Consider the following 19271-nt stretch of genomic DNA (forward strand, 5'->3'; position numbering starts at 1 on the left):
AGGGCCTGCTCCCCTGGTGCCGGAGCCCCGGTGCTTCCTGGGTGGGGCGCTCAGGTGCTCAGGTGACATCTGGGGCTCCTACCTGGTTGCCAGGGCGACAGAGTTTCCATTCACCTGCTTTCCCCGTGGGAGGCTGCAGGGCTTGGTCTGGGCAGGGGAGTCCTGGAACCTGTCAGTTCCCTGCGTCAGTTCCTGGCTTGCCCAGAGCAGCAAACACCTTAGAGCCAGTGGCCCCCGGAGGTTAACAGAGGTTAACAGAGGGGACTTCAGAGCCAGCAGCTGGGAACATCTGGGGGACCGGAGCGAGGCTGGCTGACCCCAGCTGTGGATCCAGCCCCGGGGCCATTCACTTGGCTTTGGTCCAGCTGCAGGGGCTGATTAGCAGCATGTGTGTCTGGGTGAGTGGCAGCTGGTGCTGCCTGAGTGACCCCATTGTGCCAGGCATGTGTCGGTCCCAGCTGCAGTGTGTGCGGGGCCAAGTGATGTGTGGGGCATGTGGGGGAAGACCCCCCCTTCTACCCTGCACTCCTCTTGACCCCCGCCCAGATTTTCTAGGCAACCGGCTGTGCTGTGGCTGCTTCATTCTTGTTCTTAATCCCTGGATTTGAGGTGCCTGCCGGAAACACGTGTCTCTGGGCTGCCAGGTGGCACCCATGTGGGCTGCCAGGGCCCGGGACTGAGGGGCTGAGCTGGGGAATGGTCAGGGAGGTGGGGGGCAGGCAGTGTGTACTTGCATGCACGTGGGTGGGTGGGTGAGCGTGCACACTTGTGTGCACGGTTGGTGTGGGCACTTGCTGAGTAGGCACGCGTGTGTGTTACATGCACTCAGGGCTGTGTGCGCGTTGGGTGGGCAGCTGAGTGTGGGGTGCACACGGGTGGCGGCAAGTGTATGTGTTGCGTGCCCTCATGCGTGTGTGTGCGCTCAGGTGGGCATGAGTGTTGTCTGTGTGTGTATGGGCGTATGTGTTGTTTGTGGGTCAGGGTGCAGCTGTGTGTGTTGTGTCTGCTCTTGCGTGTGGCTGGCCATCCATTCCTGGATGGACACGTGTTACCTGCCTGCAGATCCTGGCATCAGGGAATGTCTCCACCGGGGAGTCTGACCCTGGCTTCCCACTGGCTGCCCGGCTCAGCGCTGAGACGAGCACAAAGGATGAGCAGCTGCAGTGGCCATCCTGCCAAGGAGGAGTCACAGGCCAGCCAGACCCCGCACGGATCCTATTCCTATTCACCAGCTCAGCGCGGCTCCTAGCAGCCAGACCCCGCGGGCACCAGCTCAGCCTTGTTGACAGTGACCTCGGGCTGGGAGATCAGGCCCGGCCCATTTAGCTGGTGTTACAGGAAGAGGAGTTTGGCACAAACAGATGCTAGGTCCGGGAGGAACTTGTGTCTGCCACCCCACAACCCGGAGTGAAAGGCCACCTGGCCACTCGGCCAAGCGGGGCGCAGGAAAGAAACAAGCCGCTCCCAGCAGGCTGCCCCCATCTTGACCCCGGGTGGATCGTGACTTTCAGCCCCCGTGCTGTCGCTTTCACCTGTGGAACTCACTGCCGCAGGGGTTGAGCCAGGCAAACAGCCCTGGAGAAGAGGGGTCCTTGGCGGGGGGCCAGGATGTTTGCAGCTGTGGGCTCTCGGTGTTCACCAATCAGGGTGTGAGATGGGGGCGGGCAGGGCTCAGGAAGGAACCACCCCTCGCCCATCAGCGTATAGAGCTGCAGAATTAGGGGCATTACGGGGAGGCGAGCTTTGGAGATGGGATTCCAGGCCAGATTGGCTGGAGAGGGGATTGGCAGCAGCTGCATGAACCAGTTACCTCTTGCTATGGAGACAGACAGCGTCATCCCCCCCACCCCCATCCACCTGAGCCCTTCGCTCTGAGCCAGGTCTCCCACCCTGGGGGAGGGAGGGGGCGCTGGGGTCACGTGGCCAGCCATGCTTGCTGCCATGTGCCAGAAGGGACAAACAAGCACATGGGCTCCACGGGCAGCTACAGGCAGCTATTAGCTACAGGCAGCTGCTCACTCCCCAGTGCTTCCCAGCAGCGTGGCAGGAGTGTGAGCAGCTGGGGGGAAGGGGGAGGGGCTGCTGGGCTGGGTGTGTGCGTCCAGCACGGACACGAGGCACAGACGTGCTCCATTGTGTGGGAAGCACCTGCCCGCAAAGCACAGGTTATGAGCCGTGGGTATTTATAGGTGCCTGGGGGAGGTGGCAGGGCTGGTTCTCTCACTGGTTACATGTATGTGTGTGTGGTGTGCAAGGGGAGAGCATGCGGTGGAGGATGTGGGGGGGGGGCTTGTGAGTGTGCAAGGGCGTGCTGTGTGAGGGTTTGGAGGGTGCATGTGAGAAGGTGCGAGAATGGGAGGACTGAGGGTGGGAGGATTATAGATGTGTTTCTGCAGCGTGTGGATGTGTGTCAGGAGGGTGTGCTGTGCGATGGTGCATAGCATGAGTGTGCGAGGGGCTGTGCTGGGCCAGGCTGCACGGGGTGAGTATGTGCGGTGTGGTGGTGCACAGCGTGAGTGTGTGAGGGACGTGCCAGGGGATGGTGCACACCATGAGTGTGCAAGGGGGTGTGGTGTGTGTGTGGCAGGAAGGCACGTCGTTTTGACTGTTATATTTATTTCATTTACACATCACAAAGGTCCCCGCTGGGTGCCCGTTTTAGAGCCAATTTTCTGACTGCAGCTCCACCTTAAAGTCTCTTCTTGTAACCACGTCTCTCCCTCTCTGTCGCTGCTCCGCTCTCACAGCCACCGGCTCCTCCACATGAGCCTTCTCCACGGCACATCACGCTATGTCCCCATCTCCGAGTGCACAGGATGCTGCCCGGTACACCCTGCCATTCATAAAGCTGTCCCACGGCCGGGCTAGCAGATGAATCCTGGGCCCAGAAGAACGCATGGAATGGAAAAACACTGGTACTTTTAAAAAGAATAGAGCTGAGGGGTTTTCCAGGTTCTCAGACTTATGTGCTTCAATTTTGACTTTGGTTTCCAAGGGAAAGGGAATTTCTGACTCATAAGAAGATAAGAGCTGTTGTACTGGGTCAGACCCATGCTCCATCTAGCCCAGTTTGGTCAGAGCTTCCTGGGGAATGCACAGAATAGGGCAATTCTGGAGCGATCCACCCCTGAGTTCCCCTCCTGATTTCGGGCAGTCAGAGGTTTAGGGTCATCCCCCCCTTGGCTAGTAGCCATTGATGGAGCACTTGTTTGAACCCTGTTATACTTTAACCATCACAGTATCCCACTGACAAATGGGAAAAGACATCCCGATTATGGTGAGGGCGAGGATCAATTGTTCTCTATGTCCACCGAGAGCAGGACAAGAAGTAACTGGTTTATTTTGCAGCAAGGGAGATTTAGGTTAGCTATTAGGAAAATCTTTCTAGCTAGAAGACTAGTTAAGCGTTAGGGAGGTTGTGGAATCGCCGTCAATGGAGGATTTTAAGCCCAGGTTGGACAAACGCCCGTCAGGGATGGTCTAGGTTTCCTTGGTCCTGCCTCAGTGCAGGTGGCTGGATTTGATGACGTTTTGAGGTCCCTTCCAGCCCGGCATGTCTATGATTCTGTTCTGTGACGTGGATGCAAATCATTTTCATCTGGTTGCAAGGGCAGCCGGGGAAATGGACCAATCAGTGCAAACCACCAGCATAGCAACGTTGACACCCCCAGAGTGCTGGCGAATTCCTCCCGCTGTGGAGCCTGCCCGGGATTTTTAAAAGCAGCAGCTGGTCTCTTGTGTTTTGCGAGAGCTGATTGGGACCCACATGTCCAAGCTTCTCACCCTAAGCTTTCCAAGTGGGTCTGAAATCCAGCAGAACTGTCGTCTCCCTCCCCTGGCTGTCGACTGTGGAATGGGCCAGCGCCCCAGGTGGCATTTTCAGCACATGTCAAAGTTTCAGTCATTATTGTTTGTATTAGAGCTGGGTGGAGAGGCCCCGATTGGGACCAGGGTCCCGGTGTGCCCGGCCCTACACAGATCCATGGTAAGAGACAGTTCCTGCCCTGAGGAGTTTGTGATCTAACTAGCCAAGACAGACAAAGCGTGGGAGGAAAGGACGGATTATTATCCCCAGTTCCAAGCAGGGAAGCTGAGACAAAGAGACTTGGCCAAAGTCATGCAGGTAACCAAAAAGGGAACCCAGCTATCCTGGGTCCCAGCCTAGAGCCACAGCCAGGGCCACCCTCTCTGCATTCAGTTCAGCTTTGCACAAAGGACAGTCTGCCTGCAGCAGGGGGCTGGCTCAGTTCTAGTTCCCGACTGCATCTGACAGAAAGCGTCCGCATTTCTTCCAGAAAAGACGGGCTGGTTCCACATCTCATCCAGACCCTGCTGAGCCGAACAACCATTGTTCAGAGAGGAACTGAAAATATCATTCACGGCTCGCATGGCAGCTTGGTAAAGGGCTGGAGGCTGATCTCAGTTACCCCGGTGCAAAGCCGGAGTCACCCCCGTGACTCCCCCGGAGGGAGTCATTAGTGCAATTGCATTGTTATGAAATATCCATTATCAGAATCATGAGCCATTGTTTCCTGGTTTGTGGTTACTTCGGGCAATCACAAGTTTATAAGCAGAAATTGCTCAAGACCTCAACATAAAAATCTCACTTTGTGCCCGTGCTGCTCCTGGGTACGTTGGATCAACCCCTCACTCCTCATGGCAGCACCAAGCACTAAGTATTTTAATCTCAACTAACATTCCCACCGCATTCAGTTCAAATAAGTCTTCAAAATTTACATGGATTCTCACCTTTACTCCATGGCCGACATCATCCAGCCCGGTATAGTCAATAGGTTTTCGAATGTACCTTACAGGATGCTCCATGTTCGCCGGCGCTATAATTTTATGAGTTCTTGATGTGGTCTTATTGGTTGTCAAAATACCTATCTCTCTGCGAGCTGCTTTCTCTTTATGGATGTCCACAGTCTTAACTCTTTGCTGACTGTGGACATCCACGCCATGAGGGATAGCTCAGTGGTTTGGCCTGCTAAACCCAGGGTTGTGAGTTCAATCCTTGATGGGGCCATTTAGGGATCTGGGGCAAAAATCTGTCTGGGGATTGGTCCTGCTTTGAGCAGGGAGTTGGACTAGATGACCTCCTGAGGTCCCTTCCAACCCTGATATTCTATGAGTCCAGCCTAACTGAGATTAGCCTCTGGCCCAAAGGAGAGCCAATCAACATGGCTGTCTGTGGATTCCATTTCAAAACCAGACGGGCACAGCTAGCTGTGAGACCACTGGGAACAACCTGCAGCTGCCTCGGGAGGATCACGCTGAGGACCTTGGGCAGCACGCCAAGAACTTCAGCGAGTCCTTGGAACATTGGGACAATCCAACTCCTGCCAGTCAGTTGAAAACCAGACACACCGAGCGAGGCACTGTGCAGTATTGCTGATCACTTGTTTTTTTTAACCCCGATTTAAAGGAAGGGACGGATGGACGGTGTCTCCTGGGATGGCTTATTGGTCTATATAAGATCAGGTTTTTGGTGCTAGATGCAGCAATGACGATAAAGACAACAGAGCCTGATTCTTTTCTCACTGGCTTTGTGACCGCGTTGGCTTCAGGGAAGTTACTCTGGATTTACTCCGAGGAGGGGGGTGAGACTGGAATCAAGGTGACTCATGCAAAGGCCGTGGGGGCAGCTCGGCTGATGGGTTGGAATTTCAGAAACAATCACTCCAAAATGTGCCTAAAATGAATAGGCATTTAAGGCTGGAGTTGGGTGCCCAGATCCCCCTGGGTGCTGAGTAGCGAATTCCCTTAGGCGCCTTTGAGACTAGACTTAGGGAATGAGAGAAGTAGGCTGATTTTAAAAGGTGTTGCTCACCACGATTTCACTGAGGTCGCTTCTAAAGGACCTCGGCAGATCCAGCCACTTATTCAGGTGCCCAAATATGGACTTAGAAACTTCCCGCATTTGAAAAATATCCCCACCGTCACTTTTCAGTCCTTGTGTCTTTTTCTTTCCAGGGTGAAAGCCTGGGACAGCGGCATCTGCTCCATAACCCGTCTCCTGGCTGTATCTGCAGTTATTCTGATTGCTCAGAACCTGGCAGGCAAGGATAAAATCATGACTCCAATCAATTACACTTGAAATAAATATTTATGACTTATTATTTTTTGGCAGGGAAGAGTAAAAAGCCTGTCCCCGGCTCGTTAAAGGAAATTAGTTGTTGATTAGTATTTAGATTAGCACATGGAGCGGAGTTTAATGAACAGCAGTCGTTTCAAATGTTGCAGTTTCTGCGCGTGTATGGAAAGCTCACCTAAAATATGGGCTCGTGGGGAGGTAGGAGACCAAACAAACCAGAGCTATTGGGTCTGGTTCTCTGTTGACCTGCCCCGTGAGTGGGTATTTACACTATTGCAAAACGGAGGTGACACGCTGCCAGTGAGCCAATTTGCACTAATGTAAGTGACTACACCAGGTGCAAGGAAATTGAGAAGGAGGCCCAATCTAGCTAGCGATCCCCAGTGTTTTCTCAAAAATAACAGGAGTACTTGTGGCACCTTAGAGACTTGAGACACCGTTGCGGGTTTGGGGGGATTGTCCCATTTTGACCCCCACAACCCTCTCTCCTGGTTGAAGCAGAACATTTCCCGCATTAAGCTTGCTGCGTTAAAGTAGAATCAGTTACTATGAGTGAACGAAAATACAATTCAAACTGAGTGTGCAAGCATAGCCGCAAAGCGGTATTTCACTTGTGCAAAGTCACAACTCCACGTGTTTCTCCTGGGCGGTGTGACGAAGTGGGGATGTTCTTAATGTTTTCTCTGAATACTGTGTGGGTGCCTCGGTTTCCCCTATGCATTTCTTAAGTATCTAGGTGGTGGGATAAGGGGGTGTGATTGTTGCAGAGCCCTAGAGGGTCCAGTGTGATGGTGTCTGCACAGAGAATGGCCGACGCCCTGTCTCCTGGTAACTGATGGCCTGGGCCCCTCCCCTGCAAAGGTGCCAACTGAAGGTGTTGGAGAACAAAGAGATCAGGTGACCTCCTGGCCCGGGAAGGAGACAAAGGCCAGAGGAGGGGCTGGAGAGTTTCAGATTGGAGCTGGCTGGGGAAATGGAGGGGGGCCAGATGGGGCTCTGGCCTCCCTGGCCCCAAGATGGACCTGACTGAGGGATCCTGTTGTCTGTACCTACAAGCTCTGTTTTGGACTGTGTTCCTGTCATCTAATAAACCTTCTGTCTTCCTGGCTGGCTGAGAGTCACGTCTGACTGCGGAATTGGGGTGCAGGCCCACTGGCTCCCCCAGGATCCCCGCCTGTGCGGACTCGCTGCGGGAAGCGCACGGAGGGGCAGGGGAGGCCGAATGCTCCGAGGTCAGACCCAGGAAGGTCGAAGCGGCGTAAGCGTCTTGCCCTGGAGACAGTCTGCTCAGAGAGAGGAGGCTCCCCCAGAGTCCTGACTGGCTTCGTATGGACCAGTTCCAGAGCATCGCCTGGTGACTCTGTGACAGGTGGTCATGCTCATGGGTTTTTTTATGACTCTCACCCTCTGTGTGTCATTAAACCCCCCCACTTCCGCCGGGAACGCCATGCCCAGGAGGAGTTGAGTTGTAATTTGAGAAGGAGTTCAGAAAGCCACAACCGGCTGCACCGCGCGAGCGTGAAAATGGGATTGGGTTATCGTATCGGTAGCAGAGTCTCGCATGATTAAAAATGCAACTTGAGCATAGGCCAGAAATTGCAGGATTATCAAATAAATAAATAAAAATAAAATTACCCCCCACCCCCACCGAAAGACTCGGCAACAGCCATGACTGATGAAGACACTGAGGGTTGGTCCAAGACAAAAGTGAAAGTCTTTGTCCGTTTAAAGACACTTGGCAGGCCCAGCACCATTTTCTACAATAATCAAGGGGAGGGCGAACGTCTGCTTTTCGTGAGCGTTGCAGAGTTGATTTTTGTGCTAGTCACGGCGAATACAAAGATACTTCAAGACATATCGCTATGGAGAAACGTGCGAGCGGTGCCAAGGCTGCGACAGTCAAAAATCATGGGCAACTTTGTTCCCATCTGCTGGGTCAAAAATGAGTGATAGCATAACCAAAGCTGCAGTCTGATTTACAGAATGTCTTTTGGAGCATAACGTCCCTTGTGCTAGCAGTGATCATGTTAGTCCTGTATTTAAACCAATGCTCCCAGACTCCCAAATTGCCAAGAGCTATGCATGTGCTTCCACAAAAGTGACCCCTGTTATACAAGGGACAATCGCACCTAAAGCACTTGCAAATAGGGTGACCAGACAGCAAGTGTGAAAAATCAGGACAGGGGGTGGGGGGTAATAGGATCCTATATAAGAAAAAGACCCAAAAATCGGGACTGTCCCTATAAAATCGGGACATCTGGTTACCCTACTTGCAAACGAACATCATTTGGATGCTAGTTCGGACGAGGTCGGGAAGTATTTTCCATTCTTGGTTACATGCAAACACCCAGAAACATACAGTCTCACAGCTACGGAGTTTGTAGATATGGTTACTTTGCACATCAAATAAATCTCAGGAATGTTTCGGATGGAACCAACCGTGTGCTATCAAAACACAACGTTGCCTGGAATAAACGTTCTACATATTTGGCAGCTAATGCTGCAGACATGTCCGGTAAGCACCACAGTGTATTATCTCGAATGAGAACTAAGCAAACAATGAACCAAGGAGCGTATGCCCCTGCCACCTCGTGCACTTAATGGCAGAGCACGCGTTGAAAATCATTGGCGATGAAAGTTGAGGGTTCGATCATTGACATTTACGGTCACTGTCAGGGAAGTGTCAAAATGGTAGCCTCGCTGAATAAATACACGGCATTTTGCAATGCCAGCCTGAAGTTCATTGTGAAGCATGTGGAAATGCCCTGGTGGGCTTTGGGGAGATTTGAACGTACCTTGGCTACTTGGGATATGCGGTACTCCTCCTTTGCCAGTACCTTGGATGAGGAAGAGCAAAGAGCTGCTGCAGGACCACGGGAACATTGGTGAGCATCTAGGGTCCTTTGATGCAGGTGCATGTATTGTTTTTGCCTGCAGTGTGGCCCATGATTAACAGGTTCACTGCACTTCTCCAAACCGAAGTGCCGGAGATTCGCCTTTGGCCCCAGCAATGATGATGCTATACAGAGATATGTGTGCACCCTCTGGGATAACTGCACGTGAAAATGTTAAAACTAAATGACAAGGGCTCTTCTGGGCCGTGGCCGGCATCTGATGGGCTTTAGGACACGTAACTCGGCAAGAAAGGAAAACATGATCCATCCAAGCCCATATCAAACATTCTTGGTTGAAGCTGTGCAGTTATTTTTGCAAAGCGCTAGGTTACATGACAAAGATGGCAATGTTGTTAGAAGACCCTGAATTTAAGAGCCTGGCTTTTGTGAATCCAACCAGTCATTTATCAGCATCTTTCTGCAAAATAGAAGAGATAACTGATCGATTTCCTGCTGTGATCAGTGCGCACCAAATTTCTGAATTTAGGATGCTCAGATCTGTGATGCACTTCTGGAATATGCACTATGAGAACAGATGAATTTTGGCATAAAATATCTCCAGTGAATGACTTAGTAAATGGCCAGTCAAGATTCTCTGTGATTCCAGAACATGTAAAATTCCTGTTTGATCACCCACAGCCATGCTGTATTCAGCATTGGATGGGAAATAATAACTGACATGAGAAGTTATCTGGGGAAAAATCCTCTCGCCTAGCAACCTGGCCCCCTGTGTATGAAGAGGCGTGGATGGTGAGGAATGCACACTCTGTGCCAAACCAATATCTTTTCCCACATGAAGTGCCAGCAGCAGCAGCCTTCACCTGAACTTCAAAAAGGCAAAACCTGCCACATTGATCCGTTTGTCCAGCCGCCGGGAACACTCTGCAGAGGAACGGAAGCTGCTGTTTTGCTGGGGTGAATACTTACTTTTGTTCTAGCCAAAACGGGCTGTAAAATTCATTAACGAAATAAATCTGGGTGCTGACAGTCGTTTCAGAATTGGTCAGGGGTGAAGACAGACAGAGAGACATTTGTTGGACTTATTACAACATGTTCAAAATAACAAAAGAAACTAATAGCCGCTTTACCAAACCTTCCCCAGAATGTAATTACTTGATTGATTTTTTTTTTTAAATGCATCCTGCTTTAGCCACTTGAAATGTTGGAAGCTCTCAGGTACCTGAGGCCTGATTTTCATCAGGGCTGTGGACCTTTCACTCCTGATGAATTCAGAGCTCAGCGATCGCTCAGAAGAATAGACTACCGAGATGTACAGCCATCTGGGAGCCCCATCCATGGCCCGCCCATAGCAGGCGATGCTGCTCGGACAAGGAGAAAGGGAGGCATCCCCTCCTCTCCGGCACAAACCTTCCCAGGGAGCAGTTGACTGAAGGCCACACAGAGGTGCCTTAGCTTCCTGGATAAATTGTCCACGCAGCCTTGGGTGTTGCGGAGTTTTGGCAGCTTTAGCCATTGCTTCACCCGGGCCAGAGCTTTTTCTTCTCCTTGCAGAGGGGCTGCAGTGGTCACAGCTGCATGTTATTAAATCGCCGTCATGTTTCATGGCAGCTAGAATTTGTTTAGTATTTTTATTTACATTTCCAGGAGGGTCTAGAGAGCCCAGTCTCTGCCCCAAAGAGTTTGCTATCTAACTAGCCAAGACAGGATCATTATCCCCGCTTTACAGATGGGGAACTGAGGCACAAAGAGATGCAGTGACTCGCCTAGCATCGCCCAGGAAATCTGCAGCAGACCTGGGCCCCAGTCTCTTGGGTTCCATCTAGCCCCGAACCACAGGGAAGCCTTCCTCCCAGGGGGAACTCTGTTTTTTAGCCTCCCTGTGTGGAGCCTGAGATCACGTCCTAATCCTGATAACCCAGCCTGAGCTGAGCACCGACACAGCTCGTTACACCGATGGACCCTCTCCCTCCCCCACCCAGCACAGCCTGTGAACATTTGCCATCCCTAGACGGCGCCGAGTACCTCCTACCTACAGGGGGCGCTGTGCAGAACAGACCGGCGCTCCGCCTGCCAGCCCCCACTCTGTGGCGGGAGAGCAATGCCCTCTGGGGGCTGTAGTCCAAGCCTCCCCGGCTGCGCTATAGAACGCGGCCAGGGGTGAGGGTGAAGAAAACTACATTTCCCAGGGAGCCTTGAGGCAGTCCCTGCACGCATGCATGGACTCTTTGCAAGAAGTTGTGGGCTGGGGGCCGGCTGCTCCTGCCCTGAGATGGTGCATTAGGGGTGCAGGCTTCCATTGCAATGGCTGAGTGTGCGGGGGAGATAGTGTATCAGAAGGAGGGGCACCAGGTAAGTGATGGGGGGGGGGGCAGGTTGCAACCCAAATGCGTCAGACTCTGGAACTGCTGGAGATCCCCACTGGGCTTCAGGCCCCCAGAGTTTGGCCTCTAAAATCCTAGGGGGGGGATTCCTCCTCAGACTTTTTTTTTGTTGGGGGAGGGGGAAGCTCACAGATAGGACTCAGTGTGGCTCCCCCTCCCTCTTGCAAAACAAGGTGAAGAATCTGCACTTGAAAAATCTGCACTTGACTGCAGACTGGAGTCATTTATTTTGCTGCTTTACCCTGAGTTCAAAAGGGGGAAATGAGAGAGCTGGGTCTGCCCCCTCCCCAGAAGGGATTTTAGCCGCTGGGGGCTGGTTAGAATACCCTGGAATCCAGCCCTAGCTGTGGGGTGCAGTGGGGTGGTTGCACCCCCTGGAGAAGTGGGAAACCAGCGGATGCAGAAGCCTGGTGGCTATTATTAGCATCAGTATAGTATTTATTTCCTACCCTGAGGATTGTACCCGATGGAGAAATGCCTATATACTTCTTGGTTTGAATCAGTGACACTGATTGGTTTGTTACAAAGGTTTCAGCAGTGCCAAACCTTCTTACTTGTGGGGTTTTTCTTGTCCGGGGTTTTAGAGGAGTGAATGAGCCCCTGCCCATGTTATTGGGGGGGGGTGAGGTGAGGGTGGGGGAGACTGCTGCCCAGCTTGCTTTGTGATTTGTTTACAAGGGGCCCTGATCCTACACAGAACTAAGCAGGTGCTTAACTTTAAGCCTGTGAGTAGCCTTGCTGAGTTCAGGCAGCACTCGTATTTACAGCATGGCCTAGTGGGTAGAGCAGTGGCCTGGGTTTTTATTCCCAGCTCTGCCGGTTTCACGCTGTGTGGCTTTGGACTTTTCCCATCTGTAAAAGGGGAAACGCGTACCTGCCTTGTACCGCATGGCGAAGCCTGAGATGTCATTAATCCACTTCCGGCGGATCGGAGTTTCTCCAGGGGGGATGGTTTAACGTGTCCAGGCTAATCAGGACTGTAGCTTTTCAGGGTAAGACTCAGGGGAGGTGCCGGCTGCTCTGGGTGAACTCCCACTGGCATGCCTTTACTTTCTTATCTCAGCATCACCGACCCCCAGCATACACAATCATGAATCAGAAAACGTGAGATTGCCTTAAAAATAATAAGATTTGGGGTCCTTTTTTTTGTTTGGCTTTCTGAGGCTTGAGATTTCTGGGCTCATGCTTTCAAGCTTTCCTCTGCAACTCGGTGGGCTAGAAACAGTTCGGATTTTTAAATGGAAGCCGAAATTCTCTTATGATCCCAGGATCTCAAGAGCTTGGGAACTTTCCAACCAATCATGTGAGTTGGCTGGGAATAAAGAGAACGTTCCTCCTTGCAAGTGCTAAGGGCCTGATTCTGCGGGAGTTGGCGTTACCAGGTCCCGGTACAGGATCGGGGCATGCGGTTGCCTCTCTGCCTGCCAGCGTATGTCATACTCTCTCTGGGGAGCTGATTCTGGTGGCTGGACGCAGCCCCGTGTTGTGTATGTAGGCGATCCTCTGTGACGAGGTGTGTGCTGTTTGCAGATTGCAGACTGCGCCGCGTCCGACGACCGCGCTCTGATCTGCTCCTACGACCGAGCCATCCGCTCCTATAAGGTGAGGCACTCGGGGTCTCCAAACCAAACTTCTGGGGATGCTTCCCCCATCCCTCCTTGTTGGATGTGCCCCCCAAGCTGCCTGCTCCAGGTCTCGCTGACCCCAGCCCCCGTAGGATTGGGGCAGAGGCTGCAGTCTGTGCTCCCTATGGGGCAGTGACCTGGCTACTTGCCCAGATCTGAGAGCTGCCTTTGCCCGCCTGCTCTGGGATGTCCCCTCCCTCTCCATGGCTGATGCTCCCCCAGCCCTGCGGGGAAAGGTTGGTCCTTCCAGCCTGTCTCAGGAGGGCGGGGAGACAGAGCAGCTGCTCCTCCCAAATCCCCATCCCTCTCTCAGCTGCCACAGTATCTCCAACATTGCAGGACACCCTGGGTGCTGGCGACAAGGACCAGGCATCTAAGAGCTCTGAGTCCTCAGCCTCCAGCGGGGCCGAGAGCGAGGGAGATGAGGAGGAGGAGGAGGAGAAAGAGGAGGAAGGCTCCCAGGTGAGTACAGAACAAGAAGCGATCTGTTACCTGCTGTGGAACCAGCCCATCGTACTTCTGTTGGCTCCACCAGGACAGGAGAAACCATTGGCATCACGTAGTAAACTCAGCCTTGGGGGTGCTGGTTTCTGTCCCTTTAAGGGGAGGGACTCCTCTTGGCTCTGCCCCCATGGTGGGTGGGGCTCTCTCATGTGCCCTCTCCTGGCCACACAGACTGTGCACACCCAGAGAGGAAGGGCCCTGTGGGAATCTGGAGAGGGGATGAGGGCAAGGAGTTATCCCTGGGGTTCTGCAGGAGGCTGCAGGATCCAGCGCTGGGGTGGGGGCAGAGCGTGGAATAGAGCAAATGCTGCACTAGCGGGTGCATTGCACAATGATGGTTCATGCTGGGTAGTGTGGGCTACCGCCCATCCGTTACCTGTGCTGACGCGCGTCCCTGCCGCAGCCCTGAGGCCCCTCCCTGTGTCTCCCCGCAGTGGAAGGTGGGTGACGCCTGCTGTGCCGTCTGGTCCGGAGACGGGCTGCTCTACCCGGCCCGCGTCGTCTCCCTGAGCGAGGAGGGGGACGCCTGCGTGGTGGAGTATGAGCACTACGGCAATCGGGAGGAGCAGAGGCTGCGGGACCTGTTCCCCCCCGATGGGAGCCCGGACGACTCGCTGGAGCCCCGGAGAATGGTGAGATGCTGCAGGGTGGGGCTGCGCGGAGCCACCTGGCATGGGGGGGCACTGGCGGGGTTAGCCAGGGGGGCCTGGTTCACCCCCCTTAACCTGGGCACTTCGCCCACCCTACGGGGGAACTATCTGCTCACAGATTCACCCATCTCCACGGAAGGCGGTGTGGTGTGGTGGTTAGAGCACAGGACTGGGAGCCAGGACTGTTCTCGGGGGTGGGGGGAGTGTGGTTGAGTGGTTAGAGCAGGGGAGAGCGTCAGGACGCCTGGGTTCTGTTCCCAGTGCGGGAAGGGGAACGGGGCCTCGTGACCAGAGCCCGGATCTGGGATTCGGGACACCTGGGTCCGATTCCCGACACACCGCAGAGCTCTGCCTCCCTCTGACGCTGCAGGGGGAGGTGGAAGGTGCTGTCCCGAGCTGGGGTTTGGCTGGGACCCCGAGGCAGACACAGACTCTGGGGCCCCGGGGGGTCCCTAGCAGCCAGGCTGTCTGTGTGATGGGCTCTCGGGTGAGCCCCGGTTGGTGCCGCTCCCCAGTGGAAGGCGGGTGACGCCTGCAGCGCCATCTGGTCGGAGGACGGGCTGCTCTACCTGGCCACGGTGCGGTCGGTGGACGCCGCGGCGGGGACATGCCTGGTGGAGTTTGTCGGCTACGGGAACAAGGAACAGCAGGCGCTGGAGGGGCTGCTGCCCCCGTGCGGGGCCGTGGATGGGGACCTGGGCAGCTGGAGGGTGAGTGGCCCCCCATGGGAGGGGGAGTGAGGGCCATTAAAGGAGTGGCTGGGGTGTGTGTGAAGGGGGCTCTGTTAGTGAGGGACTGATTTGTGGGAGGGGAGATCTTGGCTGTAATCACTGCAGCAGCCCCGAGTCCCCCATTAACTTCCCTTCCCCTTAACTCTGCCCACTCATGCGCCCTCCCCCACCCTGTTTTTCTCTTCATTTCCCTTTGTCCCCCCGATTACCCCCAAAGCTCAGTGCTAGCGGGTGCTGTGCTGCAGGGGGCAGGGTGGGGGGCTCAGTAGGGGGCGCTCTCCCTTGCAGTCAGTGTCCCTGCTTCTCTCCCTTGTCTGATCCCCTGCCAGCTCTGTGCCTCCCCCCTTCTCTGTGGGATCCCCTGGGGCAGGTGAGGGAGGTCGCAGGTCTGGCACTGTCCCTGCTGGGTGCTGGTGGCAGTGCCAGACCCGGCACAGGGCATGGCAGGGGCACACTCTGCTCTGATCCTTGTGTCTCCTTGGCAAGGCTGAAGCGGACACCCCCAGAGTGCCCAGGGGACGCAGCCCCAGCTTCCCCCGCGAGCTGCCCCACGGCTGGAGGAGGCAGAGCACGAAAGGGGAGTGGGCGCATTACTTCCCCCCGCTGCCCAAGGTGAGTGCCTGGGATTGCCCCAGCAGGACAGTGACCTGGGGGAGCTTAAACCGCAGCCCCCTCCCCACATGTCCCCGCCCCCCTCGCAGGGAGACGAACGCAAGCTGCAACCTCAGAGCCCTGCAGCTAAGCAGGGTTTGGTCTGCACAGGACTCGAATGGGAGACTGGGGGAGTCTAGGGGGGAAGCCCTGGTTGCTGCTTGGGAACGAGGTGTCTCAGAGGGGGGAGCTCTCCCTGGGGGGGGTCAGTGCTGACCCCACTACCCCTGGGTGGTGCTAGGGGGCACTGGGCTGCAGGAAGCAGGGCAGGGGACCCAATAGGGGGCACGGTCCGTTTGGAGTGGGTGCTGACTCCAGTGCGCAGCATGGCACTAGGGGGCGCTCTCCCCTGGCAATCAGTGCTGCCCCAGTACCCCAGGGTGGAGCTGGGGGGTGCTGTGCTGCTGGGAGCAGGTTGGGGGGGGGTCAGTTCTGTACCCGTGCCGTAGGGGCGCTGTGTCAGTGTTGCCATCACACGGGAGCAGTGCGCTGGAGGGCCTGGGCCCATGGCCCTTCGAGCAGGGGCTTAGCCCCTTCTCCTGCCCTGGCCACGTTCCACCCCCTTTAAATGTCACAGCCCTGTACCAGGGCCCCCTCCCCACCTAGCCCAGACCCAGGGGGAGGGGAGGGGAAGGATGGGGCAGCCCATTAGGGTCTGGTGGCCCTACTGGAGTTTTGGAACGGCTGACGGGAGATGCTGGGATCACACTGTGGGGCCCTCTCCATCCCTGGCTCGCTGGGGTCGCATCCCTGTCCTCTCTCTGGGCTCACGCCCGCTGGGCGCACTCTTTGCCTCCCTTTCAGAGCGGCTCCTGGTGGCCCGGTCCCTTGCTGCCCTTTGGCCCCCTGCCCCGCAGATCCGCCTGCCCCCCGGTGAGTGTACGCGCTCCTTGGGGACCCGTTTCTACGGCAAACCCAGAGCCGCCGCGAATCCCGCCCTGCGGGAAAGGTCCTGGGCTGGAGGAGGGGGCAAACCATTGCAGAACCCAAAGCCTGGGGGCTGTTAAAGGGCAGTATTGGTAGCCCACGGCCATCTCTGGTAGTCCACGCTCTGGCCAGACTTCCAGGGCCAGCTGCCATCCTGCAGCATCCGATCTCGGGGTTGCCAGCCCCCCGAGCTATGAAGCCAGTGGCCACCCCCCTGAGCTTGCCATGGACCCCCAGCTGCTGCACCCCCAGCTTTGCCCAGGCTGTCACTACCCTCTGTGGGACATGAGGGGGGAGCCCTCCCCCCCTGCAGGCTTGAGCACAAAGAAGCCACTAGGTGGTGCCAGTGGGCTGTTGATTTGTGGTCACTGTGGGGGGGGGGGGCAATCCTGGCAGGCGAGAGGGGGGCCCAGAGCCCCCACTCTGGAGCCACTCGGGCAGGAGGGATCAGATGAAGCTCCCGGGATGAGCGACTCCCCTAGGGGACGGGGGATCTCTGCAAGGGCAGGTCCCTGACCAGGAACTCTGCTGCGGCTTTTCCAGGTCGTCCCTCCCCCTCCGCCACTGCTTCTGGACCCGCTGTGCGCAGAGGACGAAGAGGTGGGGGCCCTGGCCTGCATGCTCCTGGCCTGGTACATGAGCGGGTACCACACTGGCTTCTACATGGTAAGGCCTGGCCAGGTGGGGATCTGCCCCCTTGGCGGTGGGGCTGTCTTGCCCCTCTCCCCGGTGCTGCAGGGTGGGGGCCGGGGCTGCACCGGCCACTGGCGGTACCCCCCCCCCCTTTTGCTGCGGAGGGTGGCTGGCGGTGCTGGGCGTGAGCCGTGCTGCCTGCAGCTCTGAGTTTAGCCTCGTGGGATGAAGCTAAATGGGGGAGGGGCTCACTGGGACATGGGCTGGATGTCCTGAGGGGCTCCCCTCACTGTAGGGGGCTTGTTGGCGGGGGGGGCTAGTGGGCAGAGGAATGGGGGTGCATCCAGGCACTGAGCTGGCACGTGCCTGGGGCTGGATTCGAACTAGCAGCCTTTGAGTGCTACACGTTAACCCTTTCGTGCCTTGCAGGGACTCAGACAAGGCCGGGCGGAGGCGGCGACCCCCCCTCCAAAGCAGGGACCACGGTGGAAGAAGTCGTCCCCGCGCAGTTAGGGGCAGGTTGGTTTGCACCGTGTGGCTATCAGGGGGCGGGGGGGTGGAGGGAGATGAGCTGCTGGGGGTGTTTACCGGGCGCTGGCTTCCAGCTGTGGGGCAGGAAGTGATCGGGTCTGAGTGGCACAGGGCTCTTCCTCGCCCCCAGATCCGCCAGTGCCCCATAGTCTTTATTCCCCTCCCCACCCCCCCAGCTATTTCACCAGGTGCCTGCGGACGTGGCGAGTTGTGCCAAGCTGCGTCATGATGTGGCTAACCCTCCACTGAGACCCTTGGGAGCGGATGAGTGCGCGCCCCCCCCAGGGATCTCTAGGGCAACCCATCCCTCTGCTGCCTCCTCCCCTGTCTGAGCGGGGAAGCTCTGGGGGAGCCCCCCAGCAGGGGGCAGCAGTGTCACCTCGTCTCCTCCCCCGTTCCTCCTTGCAGCTGGGTCTGGCTCCTTGCTCCCCCTGGCGGGCTTGAGGCAGCGGCACCGTCGGCCAGAGGTCTCCGCGCTGGCGCCGGCGCTCATGCTTCGAGGACTGGGACTCTGCAGTGCCGGGTACCCGCTCACCGGGCACCCCGGGGAGGGAGAGGCCGGAAGCAGCCTTCGTCCCGTGCTGGCTCCGAGCCCGGCTGGAGTCCTGGGGGTGGAGGCATCGCTCCCCAGCGGCGGGCGTGCGCAGATGGGATGGCTGGCACCCGTCGGCGGTTTCCAATAAAAGGGGTTTGTCAGAGCCTGTGCTCCAGGGAGGTTATTCCTCTGGACGGGCAGAGCAGGAGGGGGGATGGCGGTGGGCTCCCGCGTTTGAAACGTGCTCACTGGGACCGAGATGGGCTAAGGCGCTGGGCTGTGCCCTACACCCATAGGAGTTCACACCCCTCCAAGGCTGGGTGGCTTTTCAGGGGAGAGGTCATGGGGGGGGGGGGGTGTCACTGGGTGCAGTTCTCGAGCCTATGACACATGGAAGGAGCAGGCTAGACAATTGGATGGTCCCTGTGAGTCCTGGGTTCGAGTCCTGGCTCTGCCACAAACTCCCTGGGTGGCCTTGATCAAGTCGCTGCATCTCTCCGGGCCTCTGTAAAATGGGCAGAATGCTCCTGCCTTCGTCCTGTGGCTAGAGCTGTGTCTGGGCAGCCCCCAGCGCTGCGGTGCCTCAAGAAGCTGCCGGGGTGCGACTCCGCATCAGCCCCTCGCCCCTCTCGGGCCTGTGAGCGTAGGCCTGGGCTGCACGCTCTCTGCGCCTGGCTTGAAGGGGAAGCCAAAGTCCTGCCTGTACAATCATGAGCCCTTCGTAAATGCAAGGGTTTGCCCTGGTGCCTTAAATCTCCCTGTTGTCAGCTTTTCCCATTACTTTGGGGCACGCTCATTGGGTTACTCTTCTGGAGTGGGAGGGGTCTGTAATTCTCTCAATGTGCTGGTTGTGTCACTTGTGTTCTCCAGTGGAGCTCTCCTGCAGGACCTAGGTTGAGACACACACGTTAACAGAGCGTGTCTGAGCGGACCGGGTCAGGCAGCACTCCCAAGCTGACCCCTTATGTGCCCCTGGACTCAGCGGGCTGGGTCGAGCAGCTCTTCCCAGCTGTCACCCCCCTATGCCCCAGGTTCAGCACGTCCCTGTCCCCTTTCACATTACAATTGTTCGGGTCATAACCCACTTGATGAGCAAACCCCATAGGATTTTTGGGGCGCTGCAGGGGTCTTTAGCTTAGGTACGAGAGTAAAAC

General features: G+C 56.3%; 1 protein-coding gene across 1 annotated transcript; it reads left to right on the plus strand.

Moving 5' to 3' along the window:
- Positions 1–11149: 11149 nt before the first annotated feature.
- Positions 11150–18277, plus strand: LOC135894196 (survival motor neuron protein 1-like). Its single transcript, XM_065422248.1, has 10 exons — positions 11150–11298; positions 12861–12932; positions 13295–13417; positions 13894–14091; positions 14625–14819; positions 15327–15452; positions 16296–16364; positions 16962–17084; positions 17481–17570; positions 17991–18277. The coding sequence occupies exons 1-9, from the start codon at positions 11251–11253 to the stop codon at positions 17562–17564; spliced, it is 1038 nt and encodes a 345-aa protein (XP_065278320.1). The 5' UTR covers positions 11150–11250; the 3' UTR covers positions 17565–17570; positions 17991–18277.
- Positions 18278–19271: the final 994 nt, after the last annotated feature.

Source organism: Emys orbicularis, chromosome 24, assembly GCF_028017835.1.
Source record: "Emys orbicularis isolate rEmyOrb1 chromosome 24, rEmyOrb1.hap1, whole genome shotgun sequence".
In the NCBI taxonomy this organism is placed as follows: domain Eukaryota; kingdom Metazoa; phylum Chordata; order Testudines; family Emydidae; genus Emys; species Emys orbicularis.